This window comes from Pseudopodoces humilis, chromosome 20 (genome assembly GCF_049639895.1).
Source record: "Pseudopodoces humilis isolate 2021_Gansu_Grassland_sample_001 chromosome 20, ASM4963989v1, whole genome shotgun sequence".
NCBI classification, from domain to species: domain Eukaryota; kingdom Metazoa; phylum Chordata; class Aves; order Passeriformes; family Paridae; genus Pseudopodoces; species Pseudopodoces humilis.
In genome coordinates, this window is record NC_142219.1 from 11,946,449 (window position 1) to 11,965,092 (window position 18,644).

The window sequence follows — 18,644 nt, forward strand, 5'->3', positions numbered from 1 at the left end:
TTGTCCCACCCAGTCCCTGTGTCCCTCCAGCCTGGCCCAGGGTCCCGAGGTACCTGGAAGCTGTAGAGCACAGCGATGTTGATCTCCACCAGGGCCTGGTCCTTCCACAGCGAGGAGGTTTTCCTCATATCCAGGTTCATTTTCTTGGCCACTTGCTGTAAGGACACATGGCAGGAAGGGTTTGACGGCCAAAAAACAAGGATTGGAGCGCTCTGCTTGGGGAGAGGAGCCCGGAGGAGAGGCCCAGGCTGGCACAAGGCACCCACAGGGCAGGGGAGGGCTGATGAAATCCTGCCTTTTCCTCTCCAAGGCAGGAGCACGGCCTTTCCTCTGCCCTGAGCAGAGGCAGGTGGCCAAATGCTGCGGAGAGGAGCAGCTGGACATTCACACTGCTCCCACATTTTCCAGGGGAGGGAAGGATGGAGCCCCTCTAAATAAAACAACATTCCTTGGAAAGTTTTGATGGACCTTGCCCGGGCACCTTCCCATGGCTTGGCTTTGTCTCTCCCGGTGTGGGCAGCCCCTGAGCAATGGGACCAGCTGAGGGTCCCCAAGGGCACACGCGTCCCTGAGGAGCCACCAAGTGTCCCTGCACTGTTTCATGACCGTGCTGATCCCTAAGATTCTTTGGGAAGCCTGTGGGAAGCTCCACAGGGATCACACAGGCTGTGTCAGACACCTGCTGGCCCCACAGGACCCACAGACCTTGCCAACCTCAGCCAAGTGGCTCCAGGAGAAGGGGTGTCCTGTACTCTCCCGCTCCAAGAAACGCTCTCCCAGTGTCCTGCCTGCTCCCCAGAAACTCCCCAGGGGCCAGGAGCAGCAGGAATTACCTCCAGGATGTTGTAGCGGGAGTTGTCGCAGTAGTCGCGGACGCCGATCTCCGTGCCCATGTACCAGCCACTGAAGGGGCAGGCGGAGAACTCCAGGCCCCCGATCTCCAGGAGCATGTTGGAAACGGCTGGCAGCCCGTACCACTTCAGGCCCAGCTCCTTAAACCACTCAAACCTGCCGGGGAAAAAACGTCAGGATCAGGCAACCAGCCAGGAATTCCCTGTCCAATGCAGGCAGAGGGATGGGGGAGGTCACTTTGCCACCGGGGTGAAAGACTTGAGCAGAACATTTCCATCAGCACCTCCCTTTTGGGCTGTTTATGGGCACAGGAGCGGTGCAAGCCCTGGGAGACTTCAAGGGAAATCAATCTGGATACGAGGGAAAGCCCTGAGACACGGACACAGCTTCCTTGACAGCTCTGCCCACTTTACTGGAGGGAAGACCTGGGAGAAGGTCTTGGGTGAAGCCCCCAGGCCATGGCACCGGAGGAGCTCAGTCCTGCTGATCCCCTCGAGCGGTTTTGGGGCTGCCAAACCACCCTGACTCACTTGGGGTGCCGGATGGGCACTTCCAGCACCAGTTCCGGCGGGATTTCAAAGAGCTCGGGGTCGTTGCCGTTGGCTTGGAGGAGCAGGGGCAGGATGTCGAAGCGCCCGTACGGTGCCTTCCAGCCTTGCTGGATGCAGATCTGCAGGGAAGGGAAAGGTGGGATTGGTGTCCCAGCAGGTCACCTGCTCTTCAGACACCGCGGGCAGGGAGCTGTGTGGTCCTGGGAACAGCTCCTGGCAGGATTTCTGTCCTTCTGTCCTTTAGCAAAGGGAGCTACAGCAGGGGGTGGCCTGTCCCAGCCCACCCACGGCCAAGTCAGGGGAATCTGGGGTGAAAATGAGCCTGGAATAGATCCCCGGTAGGATCACGCCTTGTGCCTGTAATGGTGAAGGAAAAACCAGCTGGGAAAAGCAGAAAAGTGACAAAACCCAGCCTTTATTCCCGAGGGAAAAACACCTGAGGGTGACACAAACCCAACCTCCCGCTGTGGTGCTGCACTGGACAATCCCAACCCGCCTGACCCGGCCCTTCCTCCCTCGGGGGGTGCTGAGAATCGCGGCTGGGCACCTCGGTCAGCTCCACGTTGGCGGGATCGCCCAGGACGGAGCCGTCGGGCTGTTTGTAGCCGGCGTAGCGGATCAGCTGCGCGTTCCAGATGCGGAAGTCGTGTTTGCTGTCCGTGCGCTGCGGGAAGATGGTGATGGCGGATCTGGAAGGGAAAGGCAGCGCTGGGGTGAGTGCCGGGAGTGGTGAAGTGCTGGAGGAAAAGGTGCTGCCATCGCCAGCTCTGGGTGTGCCCCGAGTGAGTCCCAAGGAGTTGTCACGCTGGAGGATGTCGTGGCTCTGGAATTTGGGGTGTTCCCAGCTCCTGGCTGCTAACAGGGGGTTTCAGACGGTTCTGGAGAGCAGTCTGAGCTCTGTGTCAGATGCAGAATATAGGAGCGGGGAAATAATGGGGAAAATCTTCCCTCTGAGGTCCCACAGGCAGCAAGAAGAGAGAGATTTGGGCCAGCAGGACTCCCCCAGCCCAGGTCAGGTCCCTCTAACATTTCCCAGGATTGCTCTTGGCTGTTGGGCCCAGATCCAACCCCAGCAGGGCCCAGAGCTGGGGCTCTCCACTCATCCAGAGGCCCTCGGATTCAAACCCTGGTGACTCCCTGGTGGCTCACCTGAGGTTCCCCTTGTTGGTGGCGTACTTGATGTGGTTGCAGATGTAATTGAACATCCCGTGGGCCGTGGTGCAGTCCCGGGCATCGAACACCTGAAACAGGGAAGCAGCTGTGGGGATGTTCCAGCTCCTCGGGCAGAGCCAGGCAGAGGAAACACGGCACACGGAGAACTCCAGGCACCACCGCGGCTTCTCAGGGATCTAAAGCTCCGTAATTATGTGTTCCCTGCCTTTGGAACACGTGGATGTCTAATCCAGCTGCCCCTTTTTTCTTTGGAGAGGTGACTCATCTGCTGCTCAGGCAAAAACCTCCTCATTCCCGTGCTCCCAACCTGCTGCTGTTCCTGCCTTATCCCCCAACAATTAAAGATTCTGCTCTGCTTCTCTTGTAGATCAGCACTCAAAGCTGGAACAGGGCAGGTGTCGGTCACGTCTGAGGGACAGGGAATCATGGAACCATGGAATCATGGAATTGTGGAATCATGGAATCATGGAATCATGGAATTGTGGAATCATGGAATTGTGGGATCATGGAATCGTGGAATCATGGAATCGTGGAATCATGGAATGGTTTGGGTTGGGACTTTCAAAGAACATCTCATTCCACCCCTGCCCATGGCAGGGACACCTTCCACAGGTTTCTCCGAGCCCCATCCAGCCTGGCCTTGGGCACTTCCAGGGATGGGGCATCCACGAAAACATTGGGAAACCAGGAAGGGGGATTAACAGAATTAACAGAAGTGGCTGTGCCCATTCCCTGTGTGAAGCAGCCACAGGAACTGCTCAGCAGCACTGGATTTGTTCCAGGTTACACGAGGGGAGGACACCTCTGTACCAAGGGATTCCCTAGGGATCACTGATTTCCAATCCTGTTCTGTGTTTCCCTTGCCAAAAGGGCCCTGAGCCAAATCCCCTCCTGCTGGATCTCAGTACTGAGGCCAAACGTGTCCTGCTGCCTCGCTCCAGGTGGAACAACAGGTTTGGAGGCAGCAGGAAAGATGTTGGAGCAGGACCTGATTTTGGAAAATGTCACCTGAAGCAGCAGCTTCCTTCAGACACAGCCACTTCACCTCCCATCCCACAGACACTCCTCCAGCTCCTGCTGACGCCCCAAAGCTGCTGAGGGGAGCTGTGTGTGCTGAACGCCTGCCCCTGGACCTCTGCTGTGCTTCCCAGCTGTTGGAGAGCGGGATTTGCCTCTCCAAAACCCCGGCACACCCTTTGGCAGGAGTGTCCTGGGTGTTTCTGGTGGGATTGGTGCTCACCTGCAGCTTGGACCACTGGATCCTGCCCACGCAGCGCGCCGCGTTCCTCCAGGCGTGCTTGGCTCCGTAGATCAGCTCCGTGTCCCGCAGCTGGTACGTGTCAGTGGCCTCAATCTCCTTGGTCACCTCCTCCAGCCTCTCCATGTGGGCCTTGGAGCCGGATCTGGGAAGGTTGGGAGCAGAGGAGGGGGAGGGTGAGGCAGGGAATGCTGCTGCTCTCCACCTGGAATACCTTGCTCCTACACACACAGACAGGGATGGTGTGGATGGTTATCCCAGCTTTGGGATAACGGGTGAGCAAGGAGCAGGGGGAGAGGACGGTGACTTGAGCAGGGACACAACAAACACCGGGAATGAAACTCTGCTTGAGGAGCAGCTGCTGATGGAGCGCCAGAGTCTCCCCGTGCTGGGAGTCGCACTCGTGGGAGATCAGATCATGGAATCATGGAATCATGGAATCATGGAACAGCCTAGGCTGGAAGGGACCCTAAAACCCATCTCATCCGCCCCCTGCCATGGGCAGCAACACCTTCCACTGTCCCTGGCTGATCCAAACCCCATCCAGCCTGGCCTTGGGCACTGCCAGGGATCCAGGGGCAGCCCCAGCTGCTCTGGGCACCCTGTGCCAGGGCCTGCCCACCCTGCCAGGGAACAATTCCTGCCCAATATCCCATCCAGCCCTGCCCTCTGGCAGTGGGAGCCATTCCCTGTGTCCTGTCCCTCCATCCCTTGTCCCCAGTCCCTCTCCAGCTCTCCTGGAGCCCCTTCAGGCACTGGAAGGCCACAATAAGGTCACCCCAAAGCTTCTTCTCCAGGCCGAACAATCCCAACTCCCCCAGCCTTTCCTCCCAGCAGAGCTGCTCCATCCCTCTGACCATCCTGGTGCCTCCTCTCCAGCAGTTCCAGGTCCTTCCTGTGCCAGGCCCAGGGTGACACGTGGGACAGCAGTGGCAGCCCTGGGCTGTGGGCTCCTGCAGGCAGCGCTCACCTCTTTATGGAGGAGTAGTACTGGTCAATGAAGTCCTTGGCCAGGAGCAGCAGCTCCTCCTTGGTCCTGGTGTCCTCTGACTTGCGGATGTGGGGGCTGGGGGTCATCACGGAGCCCATGCAGATCTGCTCAGTGCACGCCGTGGCCTGAGGGGACAGAGGGAACAGGGACGTTCTGGTCACCCCAGCTGGGCTGGGGCAGCAGAGGTCACCTCCACGGAGGGCGGTGGTGTCGGACAAGCAGGGACATTCCCCGCTGGGTGGGGACAGTGACACAGCCAGGCCATGTGCAGTCACCTCTTGTCCCTCCTGACTGGAGAGATGGGATTCCCACCCCAGCTCGGCATGAAGTCAAATGCTTTTCCTTGTTTATCCCAGGTGGATTTCCACCCCCTTCTGCTTATTGCAGCAAAGATTTGAAATTCAAACCCTGCTGGAGACAAGACTGAATTCCTCCACTTCCACATTCCCCGGTAAATCCGTCTGGGAAACGGCGCCATCCGCTCAGGGAATTTTGGCCAGTCCTGCCAGCTCTGCTCACCATGGCAGTTTTGAGGTGCAGGGTGTCGTGGAGCACGGATCCCGTCTCCCAGTTCTTGATTTTCACGAAGCGGGGGCACTTGGAGGGGCTCCCGTTGAGGGTGTTCCTGGTCGGGGACTGGCGCCCGGACGGCGGCGGCTGGAAAACAGGGAATACCCGGCACAAGGTCAGAACTCATCAGCAAAATACAGGAAAAAGGTCCCAGCAACCCAGGGCTGTGTGTGGGTGGGTGCCTGTGTTTAAATTCCGGGGGTGACGCAGCCAGGAGCGTTATCCCAATGTTTGGCATTATTTGGGATCCCTCAATGGAGCAGCCAACTCGCAGTGGAGTTCAGAAGTCGTGTCTGTTCAGAAGTCACGTGGAAAATGATGGGATAACAACAGAGGTGGAAGTGACTTGGGGAATGTCGTGCTCAGGTTTCCCAGAGGAAGACTCTCCTCCAAACTCTGTGGGATGTTTCTTTCCAAGGAGCATCACCTGCTCAGGCTCTGCAGGCGCCAAGCAACGCCGAGCTGAGAGCTGAGCATCCCTCTGAGCAAGCCAAAGGCACAGCTCCTTTGATATTAATGCTGGAAAGACTTGGAATGAGGATGGATAAATTATCCGAGTGGGGATATGGTGAGTGGCTGGATTTCTGCAGCCTCGGCTCCCTGACACTGCCTTGGACGGGATGGGCTCATCCAGCTCTCCTTGAGTTCTGTGCCAGCACGGGGAGAGCCTCAGCCAGCACAGAGCTTGTGAGGAGAAGAACTGCTTACAGGTGCTTCTTTTTGCACACTTTCACAGATAAAATCGCAGTTTTCTGCTGTGGCCCTTACTCATGCCAAGCACTCGAAGCCTAAAGAGCCATCATGGTGTGCCAGTGGGGACAGGGAGCCTGCAGTGGCTCTGTCTCCTGGGAATCAGACCTTACACGGAGATGTAATTCCATCCCTGGAACCACGGCGCTGCTGCTGCAGCTCTCCCGGGGACATCCGAGAGCGTCCTGGCCAAAGCTGCTTGGGTCTGGCACCACTTCAAGGCTCTGGGCTTGGGCTGGGTCTGTCCCTTCCTACAGGAATCCTGGGGCTGCTGTCCCTGTTGAACTAATCTGGTTTTCTTGAAGATGGAGCTGCCTTCACCCTCCTTTCCGGGGGTCCCGGGCTCTTGTTGGGGAGGGGCAGCAGCAGCACAAATCCAGCCTGGAACAAAGAACCAGGGAGAAGCTCCTGGTTCAGGAGGGAGAGCAGCAGGAGCCACAGGGATGACAAAGCAGCTGAGGCTCCAGGTCTGACTTGTTCCTGCTCCAGCAGGGATTGCTCTGCTTTCCCAAAGCTCGGAGAGATCAATGCCTGCCTGATTCCAGGGCCGATGCCTGCCTGAGCTGACACCTTTGCACTGCAGGCCAGACTTCTTGCTCAGTTCTTGTTTTTACCGTAAGCTCCAGATTTTTTTTTTTATTTTTTCTCCCTGGAAAACAGGGATTTCGAGCAGCCTGAGGCTCGCAGTGTAATGCCACGCTCTGAAAACATATTCTGGGATCCAGGGACAGAGGCTGGAGGGGAAGGCAGAGATTTACAGCCTGAATGCTCAGCAGGACCTTCTTTAGTCCTTGCAGTTTCCAAAAGCTGCTCCCTGCACCCCCTCAGGCTGTGCTGCCGTGGATCTCTGACATTCCTCATGTCACAAATCCCATGGTTTTCCCAAGGAGTGTGTCAAAGTCTACCCCTTGAAGCCAGATGTCCACACACCACATCTCAGCCTCCCCTTTGCATGCTGCAGAAGCCAAATAGAAATCCTCATGTAGAGCCCAAACCCAGAAGTAAATAAAAGGTAATAAAAATAAATAAATAAAATAATGCAATAATAAAATAAAATAAGATAAAATAAGATAAAATAAGATAAAATAAGATAAGATAAAATAAGATAAAATAAGATAAGATAAAATAAGATAAAATAAGATAAGATAAAATAAGATAAGATAAAATAAAATGAAATAAAATAAAATAAAATAAAATAAAATAAAATAAAATAAAATAAAATAAAATAAAATAAAATAAAATAAAATAAAATAAAATAAAATAAAATAAAATAAAATAAGTAAATAAAAGGTAATAAAAAGTAAATAATCTCAATGTACTCCTGGAAAAACCACTATTTTTAAGCTATTTTTTTTTTCAGTTTTGAGGAATCCAACCTGAATCATGGCTGTGGCAGCTCCTGGTCATTTTTTCCCCCTCGGATTATTTTACTCTCCCAAGAGAATAAAATCATTCTTTAATCACCAACAGCGTCCTGTGCTCCCTGACCCACCCTGAGGACCAAAGGGGACAATCTGCCACCTTCCCTCTGAGCCTGATTGCTCAGAGCAGCTCTCTGAGCTGGGCAAAACGTGCTGAGAACAGCTCAGAAATGCCACCAAAACCAATCCTCACCTGCAGCTCCACCTGCCAGACAGCAGCCGGGAGCACCAGGCGGGGAGTGTTGATTGGATCCGGCACTTTTTAATCGGAGTTTTCATCTCCTGACAAGGTGTGCTGCTAAAATGCTCCTTGCTGGAGCAGGTGTGGCCCCAAAACGTGCTGGGAATGCGGATGTGGCAATGTCCCCATGCTCAGAGCAAGGGGGGGATGCTGCCTGCAAATGTTCTGCCTCCAACCCCCCTGAAGCCGCTCCCTTCCCCATTTGTCTTCTCCCTGCAGGAACCGGGCAGGCCGGGAATCTTGGAATCACAGAGTCATGAAGGTTGGGAAAGATCTCCAAGGTGGTTGATCCCCACCTCTGAGTGAGCAGCAGGAGCAGAGCACTGAGAGTCATTTCTGGGACACTTCCAGGGATTTGTGGGACCCCAGGAATCTGTTCCAGCGCCTGACAAGCCTTGCTGGGAGGGATGCTGAACCCTGGGGACCAGCCAGGCTGGAGCAGAGGTGTCAGGTCTGACAACCACACCCCGGAGGAGACACAGAACCCAGAGGGAAGGAGCTGAGTGTTTGTGTGTGTGTGTCCCTTCCCTGACACCAAATATTCCCCGCTGCTCTGGCAGGGAGGCTGCCTGAGATCTTTCCATGTTTTAATCAGGCAGCTGGGATATCGGTGACTCAGGAGAGGGACAAGCCGAGACACAAGTGCTGCAGCCGGGCTGCAAACAGCTCTCACCCAGGGCGGCTCCGGAGCTCTGTCTGCTCCTACCCTGCCCTTGGGGACAGAATGACAGCGGACATCCCCCGTTCTGGGCTCCCCAGCTCCCCAGGCTGCGGTGGCACCGCCGGGCTGGCTGTGCCAGGGCAGCCAGGTTGTGGATTTATTTGAGCGCTGACATTTCCTTCCAGACCGCATCAGCTCCTTTGCCTCGGTACCGCTGCCAGTGTCCCCAGCGAGATGCTCTGAGCGGCTTCCCCCCAGAGCTGCTGGGGCACAGAGCTCCGAGCTGCTCACAAATCAGTCCCTGGGCACTCAGACAGGACCTGGAGCATCCTCAGGGTTAGGGCCGGGGGGACAGGGCTCCAGAGAAACCGGCGAGAAACGCGGTGTGGCTTTGTAAAAAAATAACAGAGGGACGGGGATCGATGCCCAGCGGGGCTTTCAGCACCTTATTACGAGCCTCAGTGAACATTCGCCACCTGGCCAAGCGAATCCACCCAACCCTGCTTCAAAAAACCAAGGAAAGTTCCCACTTGGCTTGACTTTCCCCTGTGTTAATAGTATTTATTGCTGCTTGAAAGAAGTTCAGCTGCCTTGACTGCACACAGCCCTGGGGAACGGCTGGGGGAGAAAAAAAAACCCACACTGCTTCCAGAAAAGCAGGCGTAAGGATTCGGGGATAAGAAGGATAAAAAGAAAGCTGTGCATCCAGTGGAAAAAAAAAAATATAAAGAGTTTAATAGCAGCTTAAGAGTGGCGGTTTTGGCAGCCCCAGCGCAGAGGGAAATTAAGCTCTGCACACAGAAGGTTCTAAAGTGCTTATAGTAACAGACACGGACATGCACGGGGCTTAGCAAAGGAGGCAGAAGAGTTTTCCCAGAGCTGGGGCAAAGGCAGAGCAGCGCTGAGCTGTCCCTGCCCCAGGGCATCACCCCCGTGCTGGCACCTGGGGCTGCCTCCCTCCCCTGGCTGCTGCAGCTCGGGGCTGCTGTCACCCACCCCGGGGCTGGCCAGGACACCTGGCCACCGTCCTGAGGTGAGGGAGGATGGAAATGGATCCCAGCTGCACCAGGCCGGGCTGGTCCCAGCCCTGCAGCCTGCCCAGGGATCTGTGTGGGGCATCAGCACCAGCTCAGAGCGTCTCGTGCGTCCCCCGTGGGTCCCTGGCACTGTGGGGCTGCAGAAGTGCGTGGGAACATCATTCCATGCAGGATTCCCAGGAGAAATGCGTCCAGCCCTGGGGCCCTGCACAGGAGGGACCTGGAGCTGCTGGAGCCAGGCCAGAGGAGGCCACAGAGATGCTCCAAGGGCTGGAGCCAGGCTGGGAGAGCTGGGGGTGCTCACCTGGAGAGGAGAAGGCTCCAGGGACACCTCAGAGCCCCTTCCAGGGCCTAAAGGGGCTCCAGGAGAGCTGGAGAGGGACTGGGGACAAGGGATGGAGGGACAGGACACAGGGAATGGCTCCCAGTGCCAGAGGGCAGGGATGGATGGGATATTGGGAAGGAATTGTTCCCTGGCAGGGTGGGCAGGCCCTGGCACAGGGTGCCCAGAGCAGCTGGGGCTGCCCCTGGATCCCTGGCAGTGCCCAAGGCCAGGCTGGACAGGGGCTGGAGCTCCTGGGACGGTGGGAGGTGTCCCTGCCATGGCAGGGAGGTGATCTCCAGTCGGGTGCCCCAGGTCCTGCCCTGGATTATCCCAGCAGGGAGACCCTTTTTCCCAAGCACTGGCAGAGCTCACGCACGTCGTGCTTTCCCCGAGGTGAGCTTGGTGGCCTGGCAGGGTCTGCCTGACGTCTCTGGCTCTGCTACAAACGTGGAGTTAATCTCCTTTTGGCAAGGAAGCCTGAGAATTTACGGCGGTGGAGTGTGAGGAGATGAAAAGGCACCGTGGAACGCATTATCTGAAGTGCTCTATTGAATTACCATCAGATGAATCCAAACGACTTTAATGATGCAGCCTGGCCTTGTGCCACCAAAAGGGATCACGTTCCCCAGGGAGGCCTCAGCGTCCTGGCTGGGCTCCCATCCCACGTCAGCCCTTGGATGAGGAGCATCATTCTCCAGTGACCTCCATTCCCTGCCCGAACCACAGCGACTCCAGCTCCTGGGATCCCAGCTCCATCACCTCCATCACCTCCAGCTTTTGGGATCAAGAACACCCGGTCCCTGCAGGTTCCCTGCGCTGTGAGAACCGCCCCCCCCAAGCCAACCTTCCCACAAACATTGGGAATTTTGGTTTTCCCACCCAAAGCAGCCCCTGCCACGGCCTCTTACCTGCTCTGCTTCCGAGTAGGGGTTGTTCAGGACCACGGGGACGTTGCTCTTCCCCCACAGGTCCCCCAGGACACGATCGTTCTCCATCCCAGCCGGCAAAGCTTTCTGGGGATTGCTCTCCCCTTCCCTGAAACTGAAGGGTTAAAAACCATGTGTTTCCCTGGGTGCTGGGACCACGGGCACAGGTCCTGCTCCAGCTGCTTCCCACAGGAGCCAAAACTTGGCTGCTGCCCCATGGGAAGGAAGGAAAGGCTGAGCCTCGGCCAAGGCGCTGAATCACCGAGGTGAGGACAACCCAAACGCAATGGAAATTCCACCTCAGGAAAGCCCTGTCCCCACGCTGGATCTACAGCAGAGCCTCTCCACCCCAAACTCCAGCTGGAACCCTGGGAAAAGCAGCAGGGAGATGGAGAAAGGAGGCTGGAAAAGCTCGTGGCAGAAGGAGTTTGCAGAGCAGCTCGGTGTTCGTGAGCAGGGAAGAGGAAAATAAAACCCCAGAACAAACAGGAGGCTCCCAGGAGCTCTCTCTCCTCTTCCTGACCTTTCCAGACGCTGTGAGTGGAAGCGATTTCAGCCGAGGAAACTGCTGGATTGCCCTGGAATTGCTGGGGATGAGGGGAAGGCTCGGGAGCGAGGACATCCCAGCGCTGCCCCGGCCCGCGCGGTGACACCGCAGTAACTCAGGAGTAACTCAGGAGTAACTCAGGAGTAACTCACGGCACCACACACATTTTGGGGTGTGGGAGAGGCTCTGAAATGCCGCCCAGGGAGCAGCTGATGCCAAACTGAGCCACGTGAGCCCTCGCCAAGGAGAAAAGCGAGGGGGTTTGGGGCCGTGGCGCTCACACGGGCAGGAGGCGGCTCCCGTGGAGCCAGCGCAGGGAAGGGGCTCCCTGGGCTGGGCTGAGCAGGGCCACGGCCCAGGATGGGCACAGGCACGGAAGAAATGCCCTCTGGAACTGTTTTGCTCCTGCTGTCAGTCCTTAAAAGCCTTCCAGATGCCACGGAATCAATAATGAGGCTTCTCATTAACGGTGGCAGGGCTTGGGCACTGACCAAAGTAGGACACTTGCGCTCCAGGCACAAATCACACCAACAGGACGCTCTTGGTTCCGTTTCAGGAAGACAAATAAATACAAATAAATTCGGTTTCACAGTCCTTGAACTCCTTTAGCTTAAGGAAAGGACTTCATTTAAAGAGCATTTTCCTGTCATTTTTCTGCTCTTACAGAGCCATGCTCAGCTGCCAAAATGTTTCCCTGGGCTCTGGCCACCTTCCAGACATTGGAAAGTGGCTGCCTTGGTGCAAGTGAGGAGGCACAGGTGCCTAAGGGCCTTTTTTCCTGGGATTCCTGGTGAAAGCTGTTCCCTGGTGACCTGGCTCCTCGGAGGGCGTGAAAAGGTTTCAATCAGATAAAAAACCAAGGAGCCCCACCCGCAGCACCTCAGCCAAAGGCAACAGATCCCAATCTCTGCTGCGGCTGGTGGAGATCCACAAGGATCCTGGAATCCACACGGATCCACACGGATCCCAGGGGTCCCAGGGACAGCCACGTGCAATCCCACCGTGCCCAATCCAAAGGACAAGCTCAGGGTCCCCTGGCCAGTCTCCCTCCATCCCAGTAATCCCCAGCAGGGAATTAGCAGGATGAAACCTCAGCCGGTCTGGCTCTCCGAGCGGGGCCCAGCTGTTAAATCTGCCGGAGAACTCTCATTTCCACGGCTGCACATCCCTGCCCTCCTGCCCTGATCCCCACGGAGCCAGGGGACACCCAGCCAGGTCAGCACAGGGTCAGCGAGCTCCTGGAGTCACCTCCAGTGTTCCTCACGAGGAGCAGCCCAAAACCGAGGCAGAAGCACTGAATCCATCAGGAACGCCCCTTGGCTCTCCTGGAACTCGGCACTCAGCAGGAGGAACCCACTGGAAAACCACGGGGAGAAGTTTGGGATCAGCCAGAGATCCCAAAGGATGCTGCTCCCACAGAGGTGTCTGCAGGGCCCACGAGGGAAGCTTGGAGAGGGATCCATCCATCGGCAGCAGCAGCCGGAGGCCTGGGAATGTGGCATCTCATTGTGGGCACGGCAGCAAAGCCAAACGTGGAGAAATCCCAGATGTCAAATCCAACTGGGAGTTCACCTGGGTGTTTTGGGATTTACAGGCCCCGTTCCTCGGCCTCGAGCAGCAGCTGGCAGCGAGGTGCCCCATCCTGAGGGACATCCAGGTGGGAATCACCTGCAGATCCCCGGCATGGCTGCGGGTGTGGCAGGAGCAGGATCCGTGCTGCTGCTCCCGATGGATTTCTGGCTGCATGAGCACGGCGGGGAGGGGCTGACCCTGCAGGAAAAGCTGGAAAAAGCTCTGCTGGAAAAGCACAGCCAAGCGTGGCTGTGACAGAGCCATCAGGGTGAGCTGGGGGTGTTTCTGGTGCTGTGCCTGGCCAGGGGCTGCCCGGAGCCAGTGCAGACCTCCCCGGATGAGGCTGCCCAGAAGGATCCGGCTCTGTCTTTTTGGAGAGAGGCAGGGAGAGAAAAGCCCATTCAGAGCAGCCAGAGCCTCACCCCAGTCTGAGCACAGATGGGGGAATAAAAATAAAAACCATCAATTGCTTCATTTTACAAATATTTCCTGCCCCTCGCTTGTAAGGGCCTTGTTTGCGAGCTGGGACAGGAACAGGATTTTTGGGATGAGTTATTTTCCTCTCCTGCAGCCCCCAGGGGCACAGGGTGAGCTGGCACATCCCTGTGAGGATGTCACCCACAGCTGGAGCAGGACAGCACCGTGACAACGATTCCAAAAGGATTTTATCAACAGGAGAGCCCGAAGGGATGTTCTGGTGGGCACTGGGGAGGGCACAGCTCCCCCAGGGAGCCGGGCTGGGCATCCCCAGGGATCTGCCTTGGGAGAGCCGCAGGGAGAGAGGAGCTGGCTCCTTCTCCTTGGAGATCTCCAGCCCAGGTTGGACACTGGGGCTTGGAGCAGCCTGGAACAGCGGGAGGTGTCCCTGCCATGGCAGGGGTGGGACAGGATGAGCTTTAAGGTCTTTTCCAACCCAGACCATTCCATGAGGTGTTTTTTTAATCCCCATTTCCATGTCTTTGAGAAGCTGGAAGCAATGCTGAAGATGGAGGCCGTTGGTTGGATGAGTTATCCCAAAAGCCAGATTCAGGATCCAGGCATCCCTCTCTGACCACTCCCAGATCCACTGCACACTCAGCCAGATCTCTTGGATCCAGAGAGATCCAAACCCCTGTTTGAGGGGTTTCTCTGTTCCAAAATCCGAATTTGATACTTTAAAAAGGAAAGAGGAATCCTGCCCTCCCCCACTGGTGCCAGGCAGGGCCCGGCATGCTGCCTCCCCTCGGAGAGAGCATCTGGCTGTTTGGAGAAATGAGAGGCACCACTGTTTTCTTTTGACTAATTTGATGATGTTGCAGTGCTCCGAGTGATGAGGCAGAAGGGAAGTTGCTGAGACAGCCCTTTTCAGAAATTTCTCCAAAGCTTTTCCAAAAAGAAATTAAAGGGGGGAGAAAAAAAAAAAAAAAAAAAAAAAGAGCAAAAGGGAAGTTTGTGTCAGTTTGTCACTCGGCTCCTTTGAATTTCCTCGGCAGAAGGATCTCTCTGGCTTCCCAGGCAGGGAGCAGAGACAGCCCTGGCTGCTGCCTCCCCAGTTTGGGTGGGTGGTGAGGATGGCAGTGCCCACACCTGCGGTGACAGCTCTGGTGACGCTGATGGCATCACCCTGTGCTGTGACCAGGGACGGGATTCTTCCTTCCCGACCCTTCTCCTGGAAAACCTGAGCCTGGGGCAGCGAGAGGAATTCCTTCTTCTTACCTCATCCCCTGATTTTTCCTCCCCGGGAATGGCTCCGCTTGCAGAGCCTGGGGTCGGGATAAGCAGCTCCTGCCCCACCTTTCTTCTGCCCCGTGGAAAACCGCATTCCAGAGGGGATGGAATCCTCAGAAATTAAAATTCCCGTGCTCCCTCCCCTGGGGCAGTTGGAAAAGGCGCTGGCTGCAGGCTGGAGCGCTCAGCAAGGTCTGGACGGCAGCAGGGGGAGAGGGATGGGCAGGAGAAGGGATTTGCAGGGCCGGAGGATGGAGCAGAGCTGGAATTTGGAAGAAGGAAGGAGTCCAAAGGCCGGGATGCACTCCCGGTGTGCCCAGAACTGCAGGGTGATCCAAATGGGAGAGGGGATGTGGGTCAGCACAGAAAGAAGAGCACAAAAGCCTCGGGAAGAACCTGTGGAATGATCTGGAGAAGATCCCGCGGCCTCAGAAAGTCAGGAATGTGCCCAGCGCTGGGATCGGGGACTAATGAGCCGAGAATGCTGCGGCCCCAGGGAGTCAGTGAAATGTGAGGCTGGAAAATGCCTTTGAGGAGGCTCTGACACAGAAAGACCTGGGAACGGATCCAAGCAATCCCAAAATCCCACCAGCACAGCTCCAAATTCAACCAGCACCGAGCTGCAGCCGCCGCTCCTGTCCCTTCCCAGCCATTCCCGAAGAACACCTGGAGGATTCCAGCCTCTCCAGAGGCAAAGCACAGCTCAGGTGTGCTGGGAATCCCACATGGATCCCCCATGGGATCACAGCGGGGTTGGCTGCTGGGATCACCGGCAAGGAGAGCGGCTGTCCCATCCCACGGGATGCACGGAGGAGCGGCTGAAGGGTGATCTGGGGACTGGTCTGATGTGTCCGGGGGAAACTGGGATCTATCTGGGGGGAATCTGGGATCTATTTGGGTGGAATATGTGTTTTCCAGACACAAAATGCCTCTCTGGGTCAGTGATGGAGCAGAAGAAACCTCGGCCGAGGGAGCAGGGGAAGGTTACTCCCTGCATCCTGCATCTGCTTCCAGAACGGCACAAACGTGGCCATTCCAGGGAATCTTCTCCTTTCCGAGGTTTGAAAGGTTTGTGTCCAAGTGCAGAAGAATGAAGACAGATCAGAAATGCAAATGAGATGTTTTGAGCAACACAAAGAGATTTTGGCTGTCCTGAGGAAGGTGGGAGGAAGAGAACTTTCTCTTTGGGAGCTGCAGAATTGTGGGGTTTGCTCCAAGCAAGCTGGAGCCTGAAACCTTGAAACCTTTCCTGAGCTGAATTCCTGCTCTCAGCACACTTCTCCCTCTCGGGGCTGCTGCTTGGACTGAAACTGCCATGTTTCCATCATGCTGCTCATGTCATGGAAGAGACCTGGGAAGGAAAATGAACCCTGGCAACTCAGTGGGGAGGGGGGAGAAGGAGGGAAGATGGGACCTGACAATCTCCCCAGAGCTCTGAGGGAAAAACAGACCTGGGTTGGCTGGCAGGGAGTGAATCAAACTCTATTTTTGCTTCCTAGCCCACGGTGAGCCTCATGGCAGAAATGCCAGCTCTCATCATACCTTGAGCCCCACGTCTGTGCTCCCTTTTCCCATTGCAGATGGGCTGCAGTGCTCAGGGCCAGCCCCACGGTGGGGGGAAAAGCCAGCAGGGACAATTCCCTTGGGGAATGCAGGGGATGGAGAGGAACTGATTGTGTCCCCAAAGCAAACTTAGGATCAATTAATCAATCACAGGATGGATTGGAAGGGACCTTAAATCCCATCCAGTGCCACCCCTGCCATGGCAGGGACACCTCCCACTGTCCCAGGCTGCTCCAAGCCCCAATGTCCAGCCTGGCCTTGGGCACTGCCAGGGATCCAGGGGCAGCCCCAGCTGCTCTGGGCACCCTGTGCCAGGGCCTGCCCACCCTGCCAGGGAACAATTCCTGCCCAAATCCCGTCAAACCAGTTTGAATCCTTTCCCCTTATCCTGCCCCTCCACAAGTCCCTCTCCATCTTTCTCGTAGGCTCCCTTCCAGTTTTCCTTGGAAGTAACACTGGAGAGAGGAGCAGGAAGCCCAGAGCATCAGGTGTAGCTTGAATTGTTTCTGCCAAAGCCCATCTTGAGCGAGAAGTTTTTGGCTCCCTGTGGACAAGCTCAGCCTTGTGCCGTTGCCGCCTGCCCCGGGAACGCTGCCCTGGCTCCGCCAGCCGGATCGGCTCTGGCAAAGCACCCCAGGCTGGGAAGGTCAGCACCAGGAAAAGAGGAGACAGAACAGGATTCATCCCAAACCCATCACCTCCAGCTGGATCAACAGCCCCAGTCCAGGCTGGGGGTGTCCAGCTCAGCCTTGAGCGAGGTTTTGCAGCCTCCTGGCTGCGGGTAGAGCTCCGTTCCCGCGCTCTTCCTGCCTGGAGAAGTCCCGGCCGACGCCCGGGAGCTGCAAACATCCGAGAAGGCTCGCTGGGGTTTGGCATTTCCTTGGCATCGACCAAGACTTTCCCCAGTTATCCACCCCCCGTTATCCCCTGACCTTCCTGCGCTTCTCCTGCCATCCAAGGAAGCTTGGAGCGCAGGAGACCTTCAGGATGCCCCGGCTCTGTGTGAGCCCGAGCCGAGGAGATGAATCATCCGCATCCCAATCCCACAGAAATGCCCTTTGCCCCGCACGGCAGCTCCCGACAGCTTCTCCCTGCGGTAAATCTTCCCCACATCTCTGCTCCAGCCTGGGTCTTCTCCCTCACACCAAGTCCTTCTACATGAGCCTGGCTGCAGCTTTTCAGCAAGCAGGAGAAATGAACCGAAAAGTGGATTTTCATCCCCAAAGTATAGAGATTAAAAAGACTTTTTAATTTTTATTTTCATTAGGATATTGAAAAAAAAAGATATTTTGGTGAAGTCCTCACCTTGCTGCTTCGAGGCCCTTCAGTTTAAGCGACATCAAAGTGAAATCAAAGCATTTCTGTTTAATCCCTGAATAGAAGAGACTCCACAAAGCACAACCACGTTTTTCATCCATCCCCACGGCTGGAGCAGAATTTCCTTGGCAATCCTGCAGCCGGTGGGATGGGGACAGGGTTTGAAGGGTGAGGCTGTACCTTTGTACAGTCCCAGGGTTTGGGATTGTGGGGGCTTTGCTGGGCTGTGACCCCCTGAGCTAAACCAGAGGGGATTTTGAACCCCCCCTGCACATTTTGTCCCTTTCAATGCCTCAATTCTCAAACCAGGCTCTCCTGGGATGGGCTGGTGCTGGATTAAAGAACAGTCCAGACAGGTTTTTGGAGAGCGTCCTGGGCTCAGGGGGGTTAAATCACTTCCCGTTGCACAATAGATTTCCAAATTTTCCAAATCCAAACAATTCCCAAGTGAACAAGACCTGGAGAGTGCCGCTGCTGGGGAGGGGATGGCAGGAAGGACACCCAGACACTGGCACTGAGCCCAGCAGAATTTTTTTTTCCCTCTGACTCAGTGTGAGCACCCTAACAAGCTTAGAGCACCGTGTCCTCCACGGGAAACTGGAATAAATTGGGAGAGCAGGAACGACACGAAAACAACTGAAAATAAAACAAGGAAGGTGGAAAACCCAGGGGGTGTGGGTGGGATTGGGATGGGAGCGAGCGGGAGCTCAGCCTTGGCTCGGAGCCCACGGGGGGACCCCGCTGCGGCTCTCCCCTCTTGTTTCTGATAAAGAAAAATGAACACATTTTTTTCCTTTTCCTAAGAAGCGACTAGAGCAAGAGAACCTGGAATTAAAGAGAACCTGGAATTACCGATCTTTCCGTGGCTGAGCCACAGATCTGCAGCTCCAGCAAACCCTCGGGGCTGTTCCAGCCAGTCGATAAGTGAGGGCAGCCACAACCTGCTGCAGCACTTGACAGTGCTAAAATGTGTTTGGGGACTTGGGGAAAAGCAACAGGAAAAGGCAACCCATCAGTGTTAATGAACGGTCAGGGGGAGAGGGAGCTGGGACTGAAAACACCCAGCTACAAACAACAGCTTTGTAAAGCAGGAAGGGCCCCTGGGGAGCTGCTCCGGCTCAGGGAAACGCTGAGGAAAATCAGGAGCTGTCCCACTTCCCTCTCCTCAACAGGACATGGGAC

General features: G+C 56.0%; 1 protein-coding gene across 5 annotated transcripts in view; it reads right to left on the minus strand.

Annotated features, from left to right (window-relative positions):
• Positions 1–18,644, minus strand: part of NOS1 (nitric oxide synthase 1) — a 77,067-nt gene that overhangs the window by 22,465 nt on the left and 35,958 nt on the right. For all 5 annotated transcript variants that reach the window (XM_088064829.1, XM_088064831.1, XM_088064830.1 and 2 more), the window contains exons 3-11: positions 10,739–10,871; positions 5,345–5,482; positions 4,805–4,950; positions 3,817–3,979; positions 2,553–2,644; positions 1,951–2,092; positions 1,383–1,522; positions 834–1,008; positions 54–155 (exon numbers count right to left, since the gene is read on the minus strand). In XM_088064829.1, coding sequence (XP_087920955.1) covers positions 54–155; positions 834–1,008; positions 1,383–1,522; positions 1,951–2,092; positions 2,553–2,644; positions 3,817–3,979; positions 4,805–4,950; positions 5,345–5,482; positions 10,739–10,871 — 1,231 coding nt within the window. The remainder of the gene's footprint in view (positions 1–53; positions 156–833; positions 1,009–1,382; positions 1,523–1,950; positions 2,093–2,552; positions 2,645–3,816; positions 3,980–4,804; positions 4,951–5,344; positions 5,483–10,738; positions 10,872–18,644) is intronic.